General features: G+C 37.8%; 1 protein-coding gene across 5 annotated transcripts in view; it reads right to left on the minus strand.

The window, feature by feature from the left end:
• The window catches only part of LRP1B (LDL receptor related protein 1B), a 1,078,540-nt gene extending 1,061,570 nt beyond the window's left edge, over positions 1 to 16,970 (minus strand). For 4 of the 5 annotated variants that reach the window (XM_075829241.1, XM_075829238.1, XM_075829240.1 and 1 more), the window contains exon 1: positions 16,669 to 16,969. In XM_075829241.1, coding sequence (XP_075685356.1) covers positions 16,669 to 16,750 — 82 coding nt within the window. In that variant the 5' untranslated portion in view covers positions 16,751 to 16,969. Of the gene's footprint in view, positions 1 to 16,668 lie in introns of all 5 variants that reach the window. The other variant, XM_075829239.1, reaches the window with a different exon arrangement.
• Between the last annotated feature and the right edge of the window lie 1,005 nt (positions 16,971 to 17,975).

Below are 17,975 nucleotides of genomic sequence, written 5' to 3' on the forward strand. Positions count from 1 at the left end.
GGAGTTAATTCACAGATATGTTGGGAGTGTTGCCATATTCAGACCGTGACAGAATTAAAAATTAAATGTATGTCACTTCAGCCTTTGATGGATTATCTCTAATATATATATATATATATATATATATATATATATATATATATATATATATATATAACCTATATCAATGAGATTTCTTGCCAGGGGTCATTAGTTGCTGTATAGGGGCCATATGTCTTATTACTAGTCATATTGTGTTGCTTGTGAAAGCCATTGGTTTGCAGTTAAGTTAAAATTGATCTAGAGCAAAACAATTAATGAACAAACTGAATTTCTGAAGTTGCTGACAAGTATGTCACTTTGTGGCTTGTGTCATATGCCTGATCCATAGATTTTGTCAGATCCTATTCTTTAATATTTGGACTAGTATTAGGTTAGGATAGCCTTACAGAATGTACAATAAAATAAATATCTACATGCTGGGGAGAAGGGACAGGAAAGTCCGAAAATTCTCTCTCGCATATTTCCAGAAACATTCACAAACATATAGGTCAATGGTGTTACACACATTTTATAATTCACCAATAACATTACAATAGTAAACAATGGTATTAATAAAAAAATGAAATTGAAAAAATATAATGATGAATTGCTTGGTATGTTTTGTAATATATGACACTATTAAAAGGGTTGTCACATGAAGACCACTCCTGTACTTAAGGACCCGCACTCAGTGGCCTCCTCTAAAGGCCAAAATAGAGAGTGGCTAACAACGTGTGGCTCCAGTAGCCCAGCCATTTTTTTGCACGGAGACCACGTAATACTACATTCCTGTAGTGCCGACTACATGTATGTTCAGACAATACACCCCCCAGCGATATAGTCACAGTGGCTGTATTTAGAGAAGGCGTTGTATTTATAAAACAACCCATAAAGTATTATTATTGTTATTCTTATTGCTACTTTTATTAAATAAATATATTTCAATCTGGTTTATAATGTTTATTTTTAACTACCAATAGTTAATAATAAGGCAAATAAATTGTCATATACCTCAGTTCCCTTTGTAGAGTGTATGTGCGCGTATTATATGTTGTATATGTTACCTATAGACTGTGCTGAATTAAATGCAAGTTTTTTATAGAGCCTAGTAAAATAGTAATACACTAAGTTTTAACACAAATCCATTAAGTTCAATCAATTACCGCAAAGTAGCTACCATTATACTACTCAAGTTCTTAGTAGACTTTACTGTAGATATTTACACTATAAATTAATTGTACATTGTATTGTGTTGTACAAGGGGTGGATCGTATACTACTTAAGTCCTTAGTAAAATGTATATTTTGCTACACAAATCCTTTGCGAGTATTATATTATATTGTGTTCTTATGTCCTGTGTCCATAAGTCCTGTGTAAATACTGCACAAGTCATTTGCTGAATGGATGGAATGCACCACATACCTATAAACGACAAAATCTTTCTAGTGCACCATATTTTACTCAAGCCCTTTGTAGTGAGTGCTGAACATTATACTTGCAATCTTCTGTTGAGTGTAATAGATTCTGATAAGTCTTTGTGCAATGTAAAGTTCAGCAGTAATTCAGCACCACGGCTAGCACCAAGCTTCTGGCTCAAAATTCAATACAGAAATTAGAAGTTATTAATTAAAACCAACATCTCTGTTTACCACTGGATTAAGGGAAAAGGAAATTATTTCGTTTAATCAGTGAAAGAGTCTGTGTTCTTTATTAAAACAACCCTACACAGCTTCAACCTTCCTTGAGTGATGTCTTGAGTCCACTGACCGCTGTTATCACAAACTCTGACTTTGCCTTTCGACTTGGTTCCCTACTGCAGATTCCAGTCTGGTCTTCAGCTGTCACCTTTAGGGAGCTACTTCAGGGGTTCCTGTATAAAGCCCTATCTATGGATGTATATGTATATTGGGAGCTTTGTCTACAGTTCAGACTTCATTAGGTTAAAGTACGCTCCCCAACCACTGATCATAGGGTCAATACTGTAGGATTAGAGTATTTTTTATTTATAGGAGGATCATCCTGTGATGATATTTTGCTCACAATGTCCATAGATATGTGGCATCGATAAATAAATAAAATATAAATCAAGGGGGTTCTGAAGCTTTGGACAATCCATACTTGTTAGAATGGTCCCTTACAATAACCTCTTCATAAAGTTTCCCAATGCTGGGACTCCCGCGGATCAGCTGAAATCTATGGGGAAATCTGCCAATAAGTGATCAATTTCCCTGCAGCGCCACCACGGTGGAAATAAAGCATTGCACAGTGCTCATTCATATGAATGTGTTGCCTATAAAATACAGAACAGGTCACGTCCTCCAGAGTGAGAGACACTTTTTGTAACTGCTCTCTACTCTGGGCAAGAGATGAGGATCCTGAGCACGGGACCACCCTCTGAACTCAGAATTTTAAATTTATTGAAGGGAAAAAATGTATCCAATACCAACTGGCCCTGTGTGAAAAAGTTATTGCCCCCTAAACGTATTAGTTGTGCCAGATTGAGCAGCAACAACTCCAACCAAATGCCTCTGATAACTGGAGATCAGTCTTGGCTGTGGAGGAAATCTGACCCCATATTGGAGGGCTTTCATGAATAAACTTCCCAATTAAGGAATTGTCACAGAATCTTTACTTTGACCAGGTCACGCCAAAACTATAATTTTGTTTCTTTTGAGCCATTGAGGTAAAGAACTTTAAATTGCTGTCTTTATACTAAATCCTATAACTTATTGGATAACTTTTTTTGACTTAAAAAATGAAATAATTATGCCAAATCTGTATATTGTGTTTACTCAGGCTGTCTTAGTTTTATCTTGAACTATATTTTAAAGACCTGAAATTATTAAGAGAGATAGATATGGAAAAATAGATCAAACGAGGAGTGCAAATACTTTTTTTTCATGGCCATTTTTGTAGGTATCCCTCCTAAAAGACAGCAAGTTAAGTTAGTATGAACATAGAGATTGTGCATATTTTTTTTACAGCTCACTAATCCATAGTCTTTGATATACATTAAAGTCATATAGTGGTTTTACTTGCTGTGTAAGCCTCAAGAGACTGCTGGATCACTGTCAGCAAGTGACTCAAAGTAAATCAATATATTAAAATAGTCTTGAAATGGAACTGCCGGCTTTCGAAATTAACAAAATATTCTGGTTAACCTCTAAGTAAGCTCCAATTGCCTATAATAATAAGTAACACTTATAGCGTTAATGCCATAAATGTGCGGAATTGGATCGTCCTCCGGGACTGATCTCCGGAGCGTCCAATAAACGATTTGAATACATCAAAACTTATGGCAATGTCATTGTATTTCGAATTAAGCACTTTAACTGACAGATGTAATACACGAGGACGAGGGGGCGGGGGAGGGTTGGAATTAAGTTTAGATTTTAAAACAAGAAGAGATAATTGCAAATGAAAAATGAAACAAAATTGCCTAGCTCAGTAAATTAGCCATTAACCTTTCACCTTCGCCAGCTTCTGAAAGAATCCTGACCAGCGCAACTGGGAAGAGTCCCGCAGTTGTAAATGATCTTAATAAAATTAATTTGATCATTTCTGATTAATTCTTTTTGGTTCCATTTTAAACTTGCACGAACTTGGCCACAGTCTCGCAAGGACACCGTAAAATGACTGCAAACACATCTTTCTCTAATTTATCTTTTGCTTTTATGAAGAAGAGATATGGCGTAATTTAGTCACAATTTACTGACTATTTGTGTGACCCAAGTGGGTATTTAATAGATAAAAAATGCTTAATATATGAGGCGATCCAGATGCATACCAAGAGCACATGTTCAAATAGGAGTTGAAGCTGAAAAATAATCAAATATTGCTACAAATTCTAATATTGTAAACTACACCGCCACTAATTGACCCCCAATATTTTATCCCATACATAGTCAACTGAAAATGTCCTTTTCCCTGTTTATATTTTAAGCAACCCCTCCAAAAATGAAAATCATATTTATGATAGTAAAGTAACACACATGAATATGAATAAATAAAATAATAAAAAAAACAAGAAGGATCATGTTAAATCTTTAAGATGAAATGTTCCTGTAAAAACATTTTTTTTATGAGGTTGGGGTTAACTTTAAGCCCAACCTTATAGAAAGATACATATGGCACCTAAATTATAATGAGTGCTGTATTTTACTGAGAGAGAATGGGTCCCTTCTTGCTATGAGCCGTTGGGCACTGCCCTCATGGCCAAATGGCCCACTTTAAAAGCTAAGACTTGCTTCTGCCTTACACTACACTAACTTTTTGGCTTTTCCTTATTCTTCTCTAGATTGGATGGCCGCCGTGTGGAAGAGCCAGTAGCAGGTGCTCCTTTACACCAATGACAATCTGGCCATGAGTGCACCATTATAACCATTATACAATATATTTTGGTCAATAAAATGTATTTGAGGAGGATTCATCACTTTTTACTCAGGGGTAGTGGTCTCCTTCTGACCATGAACCCTTGAGCACTGCCTAATGGTCAGTCCGCCCCTGGATGTCACGGTAAAGACGGATCATATCTTGATGGCTGTGACATTATCAGTGGTCTAATGAGTTGCTGACATTGAATGACATGAGATATTATTATGCACTGACCCCATTACCTTCTGGTATAAAAAATAAGATTAATTCTTCCTGAACTAGTTTCCTCCTTCATATTTTTAAACCATATTTCATAACATCATAAATCACAGCAGTTTTGTGAATCTTGTCAGCTCTAAATTTTACATCTCATTATAATTTCATCTACAACAGAGATTAAATAAACAACATTTACATGTTCTCATCAAATTACCAAGTTGGAGCCTCTGTCTTCAGTCAACTGTCACTCGCATACACGTTATCTGTATGACTTGTGTATATAGCTTATTATCTATAGTATTGGAAATTAAAGTGTTTCTTCTTGCAAGAATGTGCCATATGGTTTATATAAACTGGTGATAGATAAGATACGGCTTAGCTGATATTTGCCATTCCAAGAAGTCACTAGTGGCTGAGCGGTAACTTGAAGCTCCTGAGACCATTGCAAAATATGTAATAGTGGCCCCAACTATGATACACCATTTCTAGCTCTAGTCCCCCCTTTTGGGACCCGGGTGCGACTGCAACCTCTATACCCATATAGTTATGCCCTTGCTTAGAGGCCATTAGAGGGAAGAGTTTCACTATTATTTTAATCAATTCAATTCAATGTCATCCCCCAGTTAGGATACATTGGGCAACTCTCTTTTGAAGTCTCATTAAGACAACCCCTGTTTCAAGTGACATTGGCCATTATCACATCGCCGCAGGTCTAGGCTTCTGGCAATCGGCTGTTATCAACGAGGAAAGTTGAGGCTGACCATACATTCAAATGTAAGCCAACCATGTAAAACAAGGCTGGACCAAGTTTGCCAAAGCGAGAGCTGCCCTATGTTAGGCTAATAGAGGGGGTCTGGGGAGGAGGACCCCCCCCCTTTATGATACCCATATGACCTAATCGAGCATATCGCAAAGGGTTATCTTAATGGCAGTCTTTTAATGATTGATAAATATAATTGGTCGGTTTGCCCATATAATTCCATGGGTCGGCAAATCAACAATCAAGCATATCAGGCATATGGAGTAACTCCTCTCTGGTAGGGGTAGGGCATATATTTTCACCTGCACCGTCATTCTTATATATTTTGCCTGTAAGATACATTTTCATTGTAATCTTTTTGATTTACCACATAGTTTTACAAATGACAAGAAAATAACTGTTTTTCATTACTGATATATGGAACGGAACAATAAGATGAGATTTAGACAGAAAACTAATTTTACACATGTAGACAAAATATTAAAGCATTGTCTGATCTCCATTTCAAGTTTCCTACAGTTTGCTGTCATCACACTATCAATATGTCTTCACGTCTTCCCATATTCCCTATCAACACATTTATGCAGAGCTTCTGTCCATGCAAAGTTATTCTAGGTACATCTATGAAAATGGAATTCTCTACTTTAGTATGAAGGTTGATGCATTGAAGAAGGTACTGAGCCGTGAAGCACTATGTAAGCTGGGCCGATGGATTTTACTTCTAAGAGTATGTGCCGTGCTATTCTGCGGGTTTGGTAGCATGATGACGAGCGAAGTCTGAGGAAATGAAATAGTCATGTTACCATTCCATGACTGGGTGCACAACCCAATAAAACCACCATTCAAGTAGACCACTAGAATTTCTGTGCCAAGCAGCCCGATATTGATCATCAGACATTGGCACTGACAGTGAGCAGTGATGCAACATTATATTTTGGGCGTGCTTACACTGAGCAGTTCAGAAAACCCAATTCCAATATTAAAGAATTATGAGATATTACCATCAAAGACATTTATGGCTCATCCACGGAAAAACACTTGCTTGGCAGCCGTAACTCCTATAGCAATCAATAGAGATTGTCACGTACATGCACGGTACATGATTAGTGTGAAAGTAGCCTAGCTGTCCCCTAAAGCTAATCTTAGAACTGTTTTCAGAGACAAACAGCAGAATTGTGATTGCAGCTCTAGAGTATAATACAAGATGGAACTCAGGATCAATACTAGATAAGTACTGTAATGTATGTACATAGTGACTCCACAAGCAGAATAGTGAGTGCAGCTCTGGAGTATAATACAGGATGTAACTCAGGATCACTGCAGGATAAGTGATGTATGTACACAGTGACTCCACCACCAGAATAGCGAGTGCAGCTCTTGAGTATAATACAGGCTGTAACTCAGGATGAGTACAGGATAAGTAATGTATTATAGGTACACAGTGACTCCACCAACAGAATAGTGAATGCAGCTCTGTAGTATAATACCGGATGTAACTCAGGATCAATACAGGATAGGTAATATAATGTATGTACACAGTGTTATGGAATTGCAATTTGAGCGATTTCCCCAAAGGCTGCTGGAGAATGCTGGGAGAGAGAGCGTGCACATAAAACCGCAACCTCAAATTCGTCACAACTCTGATCGACAATGTCTAAGGCGACCTTAAGGTGTTCGTCAGAGCCAACCGCAAGGTGGGATGGACTTTGCTGCTTAGGACCCAGGTTATTTTAGCAGAGTACAGCGTTGGATAGGAAGTGCAAAGCAGACTAACCTGAGCAGGAAAACCAGATAGCCAGAGGTTAAACAAAGTCCTAATCAGAAGGCTAAGCGGATATCAAGAATAGCAAAGGTCAAAACCGTCCGTGAACAGATAATCCAAAATCAGCAAACAAGGGGTTAACAAGAGACAAGCCGAGGTCAGTTTCCAAAAGGTCCAGAAGTCAGGAGTGCAGGGAATGTAGGAAGCTTGATCAGACACCAGAAGAAAGGAAAAATCAGAAGCACTGACAGGTGGAGGAGTCTGGGTATAAATACTAATTCTACACCTGGAGGCACAAAGACAGACAAATGTGATAGGCTGAAGGTAAAACACAAACGCCCAGAAGCCAGAACCATAATCATCGTAACCTTAAGGGAACAGGCGTTTTCCTGACACACAGTGACTCCACAAGCAGAATAGTGAGTGCAGCTCTGGAGTATATGATTACAGTGACTCCACCAGCAGAATAGTAAGTGCAGCTCTGGAGTATAATACAGGATGTAACTCAGGATCAGTACAGGATAAGTAATATAATGTATGTACACAGTGACTCCAGCAGGAGAATAGTGAGTGCAGCTCTGGAGTATAATACAGGATGTAACTCAGGATCAGTACAAAATAAGTAATGTAATGTACGGTATTTACAAAGTGACAATTATTTTTTTTACATAGTTTTTCATATTTTTGTCTTCATAATGTTAGTAAGATAATTCTACAAGAAGATATTTTATAGCAAAATTGATTAATTTGCATTATTAAAAAAATAATAAAAAGGTTGTCCACATTTCCAAACATTATCTAGATTCTTCCCCACCACACACGTAGGATGCAAATGTCTACTTTGTATCTGAGACATGCTTTCACTTAAACATTCACACAGCAGATTTCACTTGATTAATAGTCCAAAACTTGTTTTTATAGGAACTCCAGAGCATTTGTTTTTTTTATTGTTCCCCTGATAGAAGTTCCCTTTTGCAACACATCCCATAAGACTTAATTAAGTTGTGGATCTTACAGGATAGTGCCTGAAAAACGTTTCTCTTGTCTTATTTTTGTAGCTACCATATGTCTGCTATCAAATCCCGGATAGGTCTAGGTCAGACATTATGAAAGTAAAAGCTTACACATACAGTAAACCTTAGAAATACTTTAATGCACTTGACTATTTCATCTTCCATTGTCTTATATGGGACGCAATACAGCTCTAAAATAGGAGTCGTCAGCAAAGGGCATTTTCACAAATTCGATCATCTCTATTTGCATATACATAAAGCAGAGAGTACACATATTTTATATGCCATGGTATGTGATAAAAATCTAGGGGGAGTTTACGAGAAAGGATAACTTCACACACAACGTATCAGCCCTGGTCGGCCTAGGGAATTCTGTTTGAAAAAGCGCACCAATTTGTGGAGCAGTTTTTTGGCTGGAATGTCCGCTGCGGGAAAACTGCACGTAAAAAAAAAGTTGCATACTTATCGTACCCATGACGACGCATCCCTCTGCTGTCCTGCAGCCCGGCCTGTGATAGCTGCAGCAGTCAGATGGGATGAAACGTCATCCCAAGAGACTGGCCTGGACGAAGAAGCACAGAATTCTCGGTAAGTAAAAGATTTATTTTTTTTCTGAGTTACCCGCAAAAAAAACAGCGATTACGCAAATACAATTGACATGCTGCGGATTAAAAGGTCAATTTCTGAGCGTTTTTTCCGCTTATCATTTACTCATGTGGAGGAGATTTGTTCAATTCTCATGCACTCCGCTGCTACTGTATTGTGCTGCAGATTTTCTGCAACTAGATCCGTTGTGGAAAATTCGTAGTATTTACGCTACGCGTGAATCCGGTCCAAAGGTAAATTTTAGATGCCAAATTTTAGAGTCCACAGTACGACTGGATCTTTCAGAAATCCCTTAAAGGGAGTCTCTTAGAATAGAGATTGGTGGTATATAGCTTGCATATGCCACCAATGTCCGATTGGTGAGAGTCCAAGGAAGTGGCAGCAGAACTAAGAAAATGCTACGTCGCTGCGTCTCCTGTCATCTCTGCTTGAATTTTGCAGTCAATGGCCAACCATGTGGACACCCAGAAAAGGCCAACTAGAGCCGACAAAAGACAAAGTGGCATGGAGCATTCCTAGTGTTGCTGCCACTACTATTGATTGCAGTAGGTCACATTGGTCAGACATTGGTGACCTGGTGTCTATTCTGAAGAAACCCCCTATAAGTCAAGTCACCTAAAAAGAGTAAAGGACCTTTTACACTGGGCGATTATCGTGCAGACGAGCGTTCAGCGATCAGCAGATGAACGATCAAACGCTCGATCATCTGCTGGTTGTATTGTTTTAAAAAACTAAAATATTATCATTGTCAGCCGCACATCTCCCTGTATAAACACGGAGACGCGCTGCCGACACGACGATAATGTATGGGGACGAGCGATCGGAGTAACGACCGCTGGTCCCCATCCATAGCTCCGTGTGACAGGAGCAAACAAGCGCCGATCAACTATGTCTCATTGATCGGCGCTCGCTACATATGCCTATTGTCAGCCGGTGTAAAAGGCCCTTTACCCTGGCCGTAAAACAGCCTCTAAGAAGAAAATTTGTATTTCTAACACGGCAAGGATCTGCACAGGTGGGGACTAAACACTATCACTATATCCAAAACTTCATTACATCTGCCAATAAGAATGTAATAAGTGCTAATTTGTATTAATATTGCCTGAAAGAGTGTTTCTTGGAAATATACAAACATGTTGAACAATTAGCAGACCCTGTGTAATTTGCAGACAGTACAATAAAAGCTTAAGTGTTACACAACATGTTCCTTTGTTACATTTGGAAGTGATCCTGCTGCTGAAATCTTTGGAAGCGTTTAGACTAAGTACAGTAATTCAGTGCTGTGCTTGTGCAGGCAGATGGTCTATTTAAGGTCAGATATATCAAATATGTTAATTTGTAGAATAAACTGCCTATGTATTGTGTTCACAGAGCTGCTAGCAAATTATAAGATGTTGGTATATTTGTTTTAATTGTGTAAGTCTGTCTTAACTGTGATATACCATTCACTTTATGCAAATTAATACTTATTAATTCATGTAGCAAAAAAAAAAAATCTCTCTATGGATGCATTTAATAAAAGACATAGAATCTAGCGATGTGCTTAAACTGTATGCAAAGGAACAATTACACATGCTATTCAATTAAAAGGTCTGTATATTTTAAATTGTAAAGACCTTTTATTGCTCCCCAGATTTTCCCTTCTGCTTTCTTAAGAAATCAGAAGTTTTTGTAGGAATTCCTAATGATCTGTAGTTCATTATTTCAGTCTGATAGGAGTTGCATATATGTAAAGTTAGTAAAATTAAGGAAAAGCTCCGCTTATACGATATAATTAAGCAAGTACTATCTGTACCTATATAATTTACATGGATAAATAGGAAGCAAGTACTATCTGTGCCTACATCATTTACAGGGAGACAGTACTATCTGTACCTACATTATTTACACGTAGAGATAGGACGCAAGTACTATCTGGACCGACATAATTTACAGGGAGAGACGGAGGCAGTACTATCTGTACCTACATTTATAGGGATAGGGAGACAGAACTTTCTGTACCTGCATCATTTTCAGGGAGAGACAGGGAGGCAGCACTATCTGTACCTACATCATTTACAGGTAGGCAGTAATATTGGTACTTACATTATTTACATGTAGAGACAAGTAGCAAGTACTGACATCATTTACAGGGAGAGACAGGGGGCAGTACTAGCTGTATCTACACAATTTACAGGGAGACAGTACTATCTGTACCTACATTATTTACACGTAGAGACAGGAAGCAAGTACTATCTGGACCGACATTACAGGGAGACACAGGGAGGCAGTACTATCTGTACCTACATTTACAGGGATAGGGAGACAGTACTATCTGTACCTGCATCATTTACAGGGAGACACAGGGAGGCAGTACTATCTGTACCTACATTTACAGGGATAGGGAGAAAGTACTATCTGTACCTGCATCATTTTCAGGGAGAGACAGGGAGGTAGCAATATCTGTACCTACATCATTTACAGGTAGGCAGTAATATCGGTACTTAGATTATTTACATGTAGAGACAAGTAGCAAGTACTGACATCATTTATAGGGAGAGACAGGGGCAGTACTAGCTGTATCTACACAATTTACAGGGAGGCAGTTTTAACTGTGCATACATTATTTACAGGAGAGACAGGTAGGCAGTACTATCTGTGCCTGTGCCTATATCTATTTATAGGAGAAGCGATCTACTACTTATCCTAGCAAGAAGACCACCACGTTTCAGTCTTATTTAAGCCCACAGGTGATAGTCACTGTGTTGTGCCCTTTGACTGTTACCATCCAGCAACCATAAAAAATGTTAAATGCATATTCTTAAAGTGTAGCTAAATGTTTGACAAAGTTCTGACATGCCATAGTGACATGTCAGAAGTTTGGATTGGTGGGGGTCCGAGCACTGAGACCTCCACCCATCCCTAGAACGAAGCAGCTGAAGTGTGAGTGCTGAGCCGCTTCGAGTCTGTTCGGCTTTTTCCAGAAATAAATGTATCGTGTACGGACTCAATACAAAGTCTATGAGCCCGTACTCCGGTACATCGGCTTTCCGGAAAAAGCAGAAGAGACACGAAGCGGCTGAGCGCTCACACGAGCGCTTCAGCTGCTTTGTTCTAGCGATTGGTGGGGGTCTCAGTGCTCGGACCCCACCAATCAAAACTTCTGACATGTCACTATGACATATCAGAAGTTTGTCAAACGTTTAGCTACACTTTAACAGAAAAAGAAAAGCAAAGTAGTCAATACTAATCAGGTACATCTGGGTGGAGTAAATTACCATGTAGAGAAAATATTTCACCTGAGATTTTTATTAAACACTATACTGTGTGCATACAAAACCTATATGTACTCTATAAGTACGTTTCTATGGCCTTACATAGAATATTGCAGATATTCACTCTACTGGAACATCACAGTTTACCATAATATACTGAATAGATTAAAATAATGATAATTACTTTATATATTTAAATATGTCACAGCAACATTGATACTTTATTATTTGTGCTCTTGATAAAATCCATGCCACAGTCAGTATATAAGTGATTCAAACCGTTATGTACTCTATGGACAAATTCCCCCGTAACCTGGCAAATTATTTCAAACTTTTGGATTCTCCATTCCAAAGATTTTATATTTAAAATAATAATAATTTTGACCTCATCAGTCTTATTGTAGGAGGCGCTGTTGAATTTTTGTCTGTGGGAAATAGGATCTAATTTAAAATGGTGAAAAGTGGTACTGCAACTAATTGCATTAATGACAACATACTGTATACTAGCACTGGGACTCACATGGATATAAATGATCTCTGAGGAATATGACCAATGTATAATAAGCCAACCTATAAATGGAACATAATGGAACAGTGATAGGGTTATACATGGTGTGCCTGCCATTTTCCAATTCCTGGTAATTGGTTCTAAATTCAATATTTTTTTTCTATAGGGGACCACCTTTTCTATATCAGCATGTAGATGTCTTTAATGACAACCATTGACGAAATGGAGAGAATCTTAAGATCTTTCACCCACTACTTTCCAGCAATCCATTGGCCGTAGGTTGGTATACCAAAGCTGATATACTGTAAAAGTGTGATATCACATGTCAATAAGATGAACAGAAAGAATAAAAGACACTATTTCATGTATATATTCCTATGTTAAGAAAAGATTATAAATAATAAAGCAAAATGACAGGCAGCTCAACCATCATAATGGAATATTAACCCATTGTATGCAAGTCATCAATTTATATTTACATTACAACTGAACACTATCTATCTATCTATCTATCTATCTATCTATCTATCTATCTATATATCTATCTATCTATCTATCTATCTATCTATCTATCTATCTATCTATCTATCTATCTATCTATCTATCTATCTATCTATCTCATATCTATCTATCTATCTATCTCATATCTATCTATCTATCTATCTAATATCTATCTATCTATCTATCTATCTAATATCTATCTATCTATCTATCTATCTATCTATCTATCTATCTATCTATCTATCTATCTATCTATCTCATATCTATCTATCTCATATCTATCTATCTATCTATCTATCTATCTATCTATCTATCTATCTATCTATCTATCTATCTATCTATCTATCTATCTATCTATCTATCTATCTTATATTTATTTGCTGTGTGTAAGCTTCTTATAGTAGTGACTTACAAATGACTTGGAATCATTGCTGCTTAGACCCCCATACACAACAGGTCTTTGCATTTTAATCAAAGGAGCTTTTCACAAAAGACCTTTTCATTGGATGATTTATGCATACACAGACTCTGAAAACCAGACATACTGGACATGGGCTAGAAATTAAAAAAATGAAAATTGGATGTACAGACCATGTTTTTTTTCTCTCTCTTGTTATATATGGGTTAGACATCCTTTATAATAACATGTCACCTATATTCTATTGTATATTCAATTATCTTATTGTGCATTAACTAGCGTATCATTGGATCCATAATTGTAGGATATACTCTTCAAGCAAATCTTTTACATGTGGCAGATGAGTACAGTAGGAGGCGCTCTCTGCTGGGACATTTTATATGGCGCCTTCATCATTTCATGCAGTAATTAACATTAATACCGTGGCCGCGGGGTCCTTATCGCCTCTTTAATAATGCTTGATCTATTAACCAGCAGAAACTACAATACAGCAAGGAGATGACATAGTTAAGTGAAATCCTGTCATTATGTCTTTTTATTTCTCCCCCTTATATCTATACAGTATAAAACTGCTGCCATGAGATAGATAGCTCAGAATAACTCCCCCTGGTGGTGGGAATTAAAACAACTGCATTCAATTCAGCCTAGGCTGGCCAATATACTTATATGAAATAAGCAGGTACTGAAGCAAATATAAAACTTGCTTAATTATATGTAATTAACATTTTAATATATTATGTAACCATAGACCAGAAATAAAATAAAGCAATTACCTATATATCCATAGGTATTAATGAATTGGTTCTGGTTTTCACACATAATATGATAATGAATGCAATATTTTATTCAATCTTTGAGACAAGAACCTTTTAATGGAGCAACTTAGTATCTCATTTCTATTCTTTCTTGATTCCCAATCAGAGATATAAAGAAATAATAAAGTATGGAGCTTTGGTATAATATTTTATAGAACTAAAAATAAGCCACCTTCTGAAGCATCCCATTGACACTACATATTGCCATTCTACATATCATTAATATGCATTGAATATATAAATACGTAATTTGCCTCTTTAGGACCTTAGACAAGTATTGACCCATTAGACTTATATGTCAGGCCTTTGCGCCATAGCGGAGACTTTGACACAATTAAATAGCATTTTAATACAATGCAAAATGTTTTGAGGTGATATCTCTTTAAAAGATGAATGGCCCCAATTTATAAAAAGTGCAGGTATCAGGATATGACTTCTCTTATATTATAAGACTCATCTTGACTGGAGGAAGAAGATCCGTAACAGAACATAGGTTCATTCATACCGGTGCTGAATGTGGAGGTATTGCCATTTCTGGGTCATTTGAATACATTTCCATTGACATTCTGTTCACAAACTAATTGCAATGCAAAGATCACAACCCCTGAATGAAAACGCCAACTCTGAAGAGCATATTTTTCAAAGTGCCATATGACTCCTAAGGACTCATTAATCTTGGGCCAACCGTGGTTGTAGATGTAAGATGGACTCATTCTGCTTTACCTTTCAATTATATGAAATTATGGAGACATACCACACCTGTGTTCCTCCACCCTAGAATATAGTACACACGGTCCTACATTCACAATGAGCGGAGAAGCCTTAATCAGCTGATAAATGACTTGTAAAAGTTTCTGCAAACATGCATAAATTCCTAATGGATGATACATTCTCTCGCTGATGATATTTATAGACTTTAAGATTTAGCCTGCTTTAACGAACAAGAACAAATTAACTAATTTGGCCAGGAAAGGAACTGAGAAGCTCCTCAGTATGACATTTGTACAAATCACCTTGGTAACACATCTTCCTTCTACAAATACTCCAGTAGACTTGGACCAAGAATGTGCTCGGACCCTTAGTGACACAAATATAATTATGTCTCTGCTAAAACCCAAATACCATATGGTGCAGAAAGAAAGGAAGAACTAAGACTCATAACGGGGAATGGGCTGTCCAAGGCAATAACGATGAGGATTCTTTATAATGAGCACAAATAGGCCATGCACCCATTGTGTCAAATCTGTGATCTACCATATGATACATTGAAATGATGTCCTTGTGATTGCAATGCTTTGTGAGGCAAGGGTTAAAACCGCAATAAATACCAGATCACATGGCCGTCTATCTAGTCTACAAACACTGTCCATATACTGTATCTATAGATTGTACCTAGACCCGGCCAACGTGCTGCGTTTCGTCATTTACATATCAAGGTTGACTTGACTGGGTCTCATTTGCACACTGCAGAGTTTAGATTCTCCTGAATTGGAATGATAATCGCCAGTAGATAATGTACAAATATACGGGTACCTTCAAAGAATAGACCGTACGCTCGACCATAAGGTGTAGCATATGCCATTAATGAGCACATTAGACATGCATGAATTCCTCCTTTAAGTCTCATTTCTAAATTCTTCAAGGTAGAGGACGCTGACTGCACATCACCCCATAGACCCAGCGTTTACCAGAATAACTTCTCATACCCAACACTGACAACCTGATAGAAGTGACTGACTGGTGTCTCCCATACAATCTCTGCAGTCTCTTCTCTCCCTATGGGTATCAATGGTAACACAACTAAAGTTCCAGCAGGTTAACATAGTTATTAGACATCTCTAGCTGTCTGTTGACAGATATTGATCGCCATTGGCTTTCTTAAGACATCCATAGTAGAAATCACAACCTAAAAAAACAACCCCTATCCTTTCATCCCACACAATTACAGCAGACAGAATAGAAGAAGTTTATGACCTATTGTTGTTCAGCACCATCGCTGTAACTACAAAGCATTTGCTTGCTATAATCTGCTGTAAAATCCTTCCACTATGCCATTGCTACCATCTACATGTGAACCTTATGATAGCAGAGCTGCCAGCACACACATAGAAGACACACACAGGTATCTATCAGCTATTGGGTTTGCAATCACTATTCCCTTCCAATGCAAAAACATCATTAGCCATATAATCCATATTTAATCCAGCTTCAGATCTATCCTGCAGCAAGCCACATTGACTATAAAGCCCAGTTCTAAAGACTGTACTTTCTCATTGCAGCTCAATGCCTGGCCAGGCAGCTGAAGCTCAGCATAGACAATGTACAGCCAAACACATTCATGGCTTCAAGCTGCAGATCTGTCCTTAAGCTTCAGGGATAAGTTCTTAAGTTTATATCAAGAAATGAAGGTTGCTTACCTGTTTCAGATCCCAGAGTCAACACCTTAGCCATAGGTAATAATCCTGATAGAGTCAATAAGGCTAGGAGGAACTGAGACATTGTAGCAGTGTGAAGCTTGCAGCTGCCTCACTGCACACTCACTTACTAAGTCAGCAGCAATTTACAATTGTCAGTGGAAATTCTTGTGCTAAGTGAGCCAGCCTGCCTTCCCTCTGCTTCTAGCAGGACTGTAGGTGTGTGTATGTGTGTGAGCTTCTTGTGTGTCTTGACTTCTCAATGCAGAATACGCCTGATCTTACATCACACAAGAGGGGCAGTGAGAGATGCCAGCAGACCAGGATCCTCTGATTAATCACAGAAATCTACCATAGACATCCCCTTCCCTCCACATAAATCACATCTATTACTAAGTAAGAGACATTTAACACAACAGGGAAGATACATTTCCAGACTGATACATTTCCAGACTGATACATTTCCAGACTGATACATTTAAAAACTGATACATATTTGCAAACTGATACATTACACACAACAAATATTTCACGTTTCCAATGCATTTCCCTTGCAACACTTAATCTCTCCAACCATTTCATAATTACATTGGGATAAATGACAGCATTTACAGGGGAATCAGAAGAGGCACAATGATGATGATTAGCTATATACTAGAATAGGGGGGGGGGGGTTGATACTTATTGCAGATGACTGTATTTGGGCTGCTGATGGATTAATATCAATGATTTGGGGTTGGAATAGAGGGACATTATGGATCATTCAACATTTAACTGTAAATATCCTGTTTTACATGAGTGATTCATAAACTGCTCTAAATTGGAGTGAATAAGGACCCTCTGTATGAGTACATAGGATGCCCCCTTATGTTAACTGAGCATACAGCAGGATGACATTACATAATAGGACATTTTCATAAGTCCTGGCTTTTATCTGGGATGGCAGATGGATCATTAACCTTTTAGTTGCCATGGCTTGTGTCCAGTGGAGGAAAGTGTGGGGGTGCATTATGATTTTTTAAATAATTTTTTTTTGTTCTGTGTATGTTCTTTTCAGCTCCAGTTAGATAATGACTGTAAGGCTCATTTTTCATTAAGCTATGTTTGGGCTGCTGTAGTTTTAATTAGGTGTTTAATGAGATTTGTGTAGTCTAATTGTGAGCATATGAAAGCAAAGCAACAAAAGGTATTATACATCATTGCAGTTGGCAGGTGGAAGGTCCATAGAGGCTATTATGGTTGGGACCTGACCTCTACTAGAGGGAATTTTCATTTCAGGTGCATGGTAAAGGGAATACAAAAGCTCTAGC

This window comes from Rhinoderma darwinii, chromosome 6 (genome assembly GCF_050947455.1).
Source record: "Rhinoderma darwinii isolate aRhiDar2 chromosome 6, aRhiDar2.hap1, whole genome shotgun sequence".
Lineage (NCBI taxonomy): Eukaryota > Metazoa > Chordata > Amphibia > Anura > Rhinodermatidae > Rhinoderma > Rhinoderma darwinii.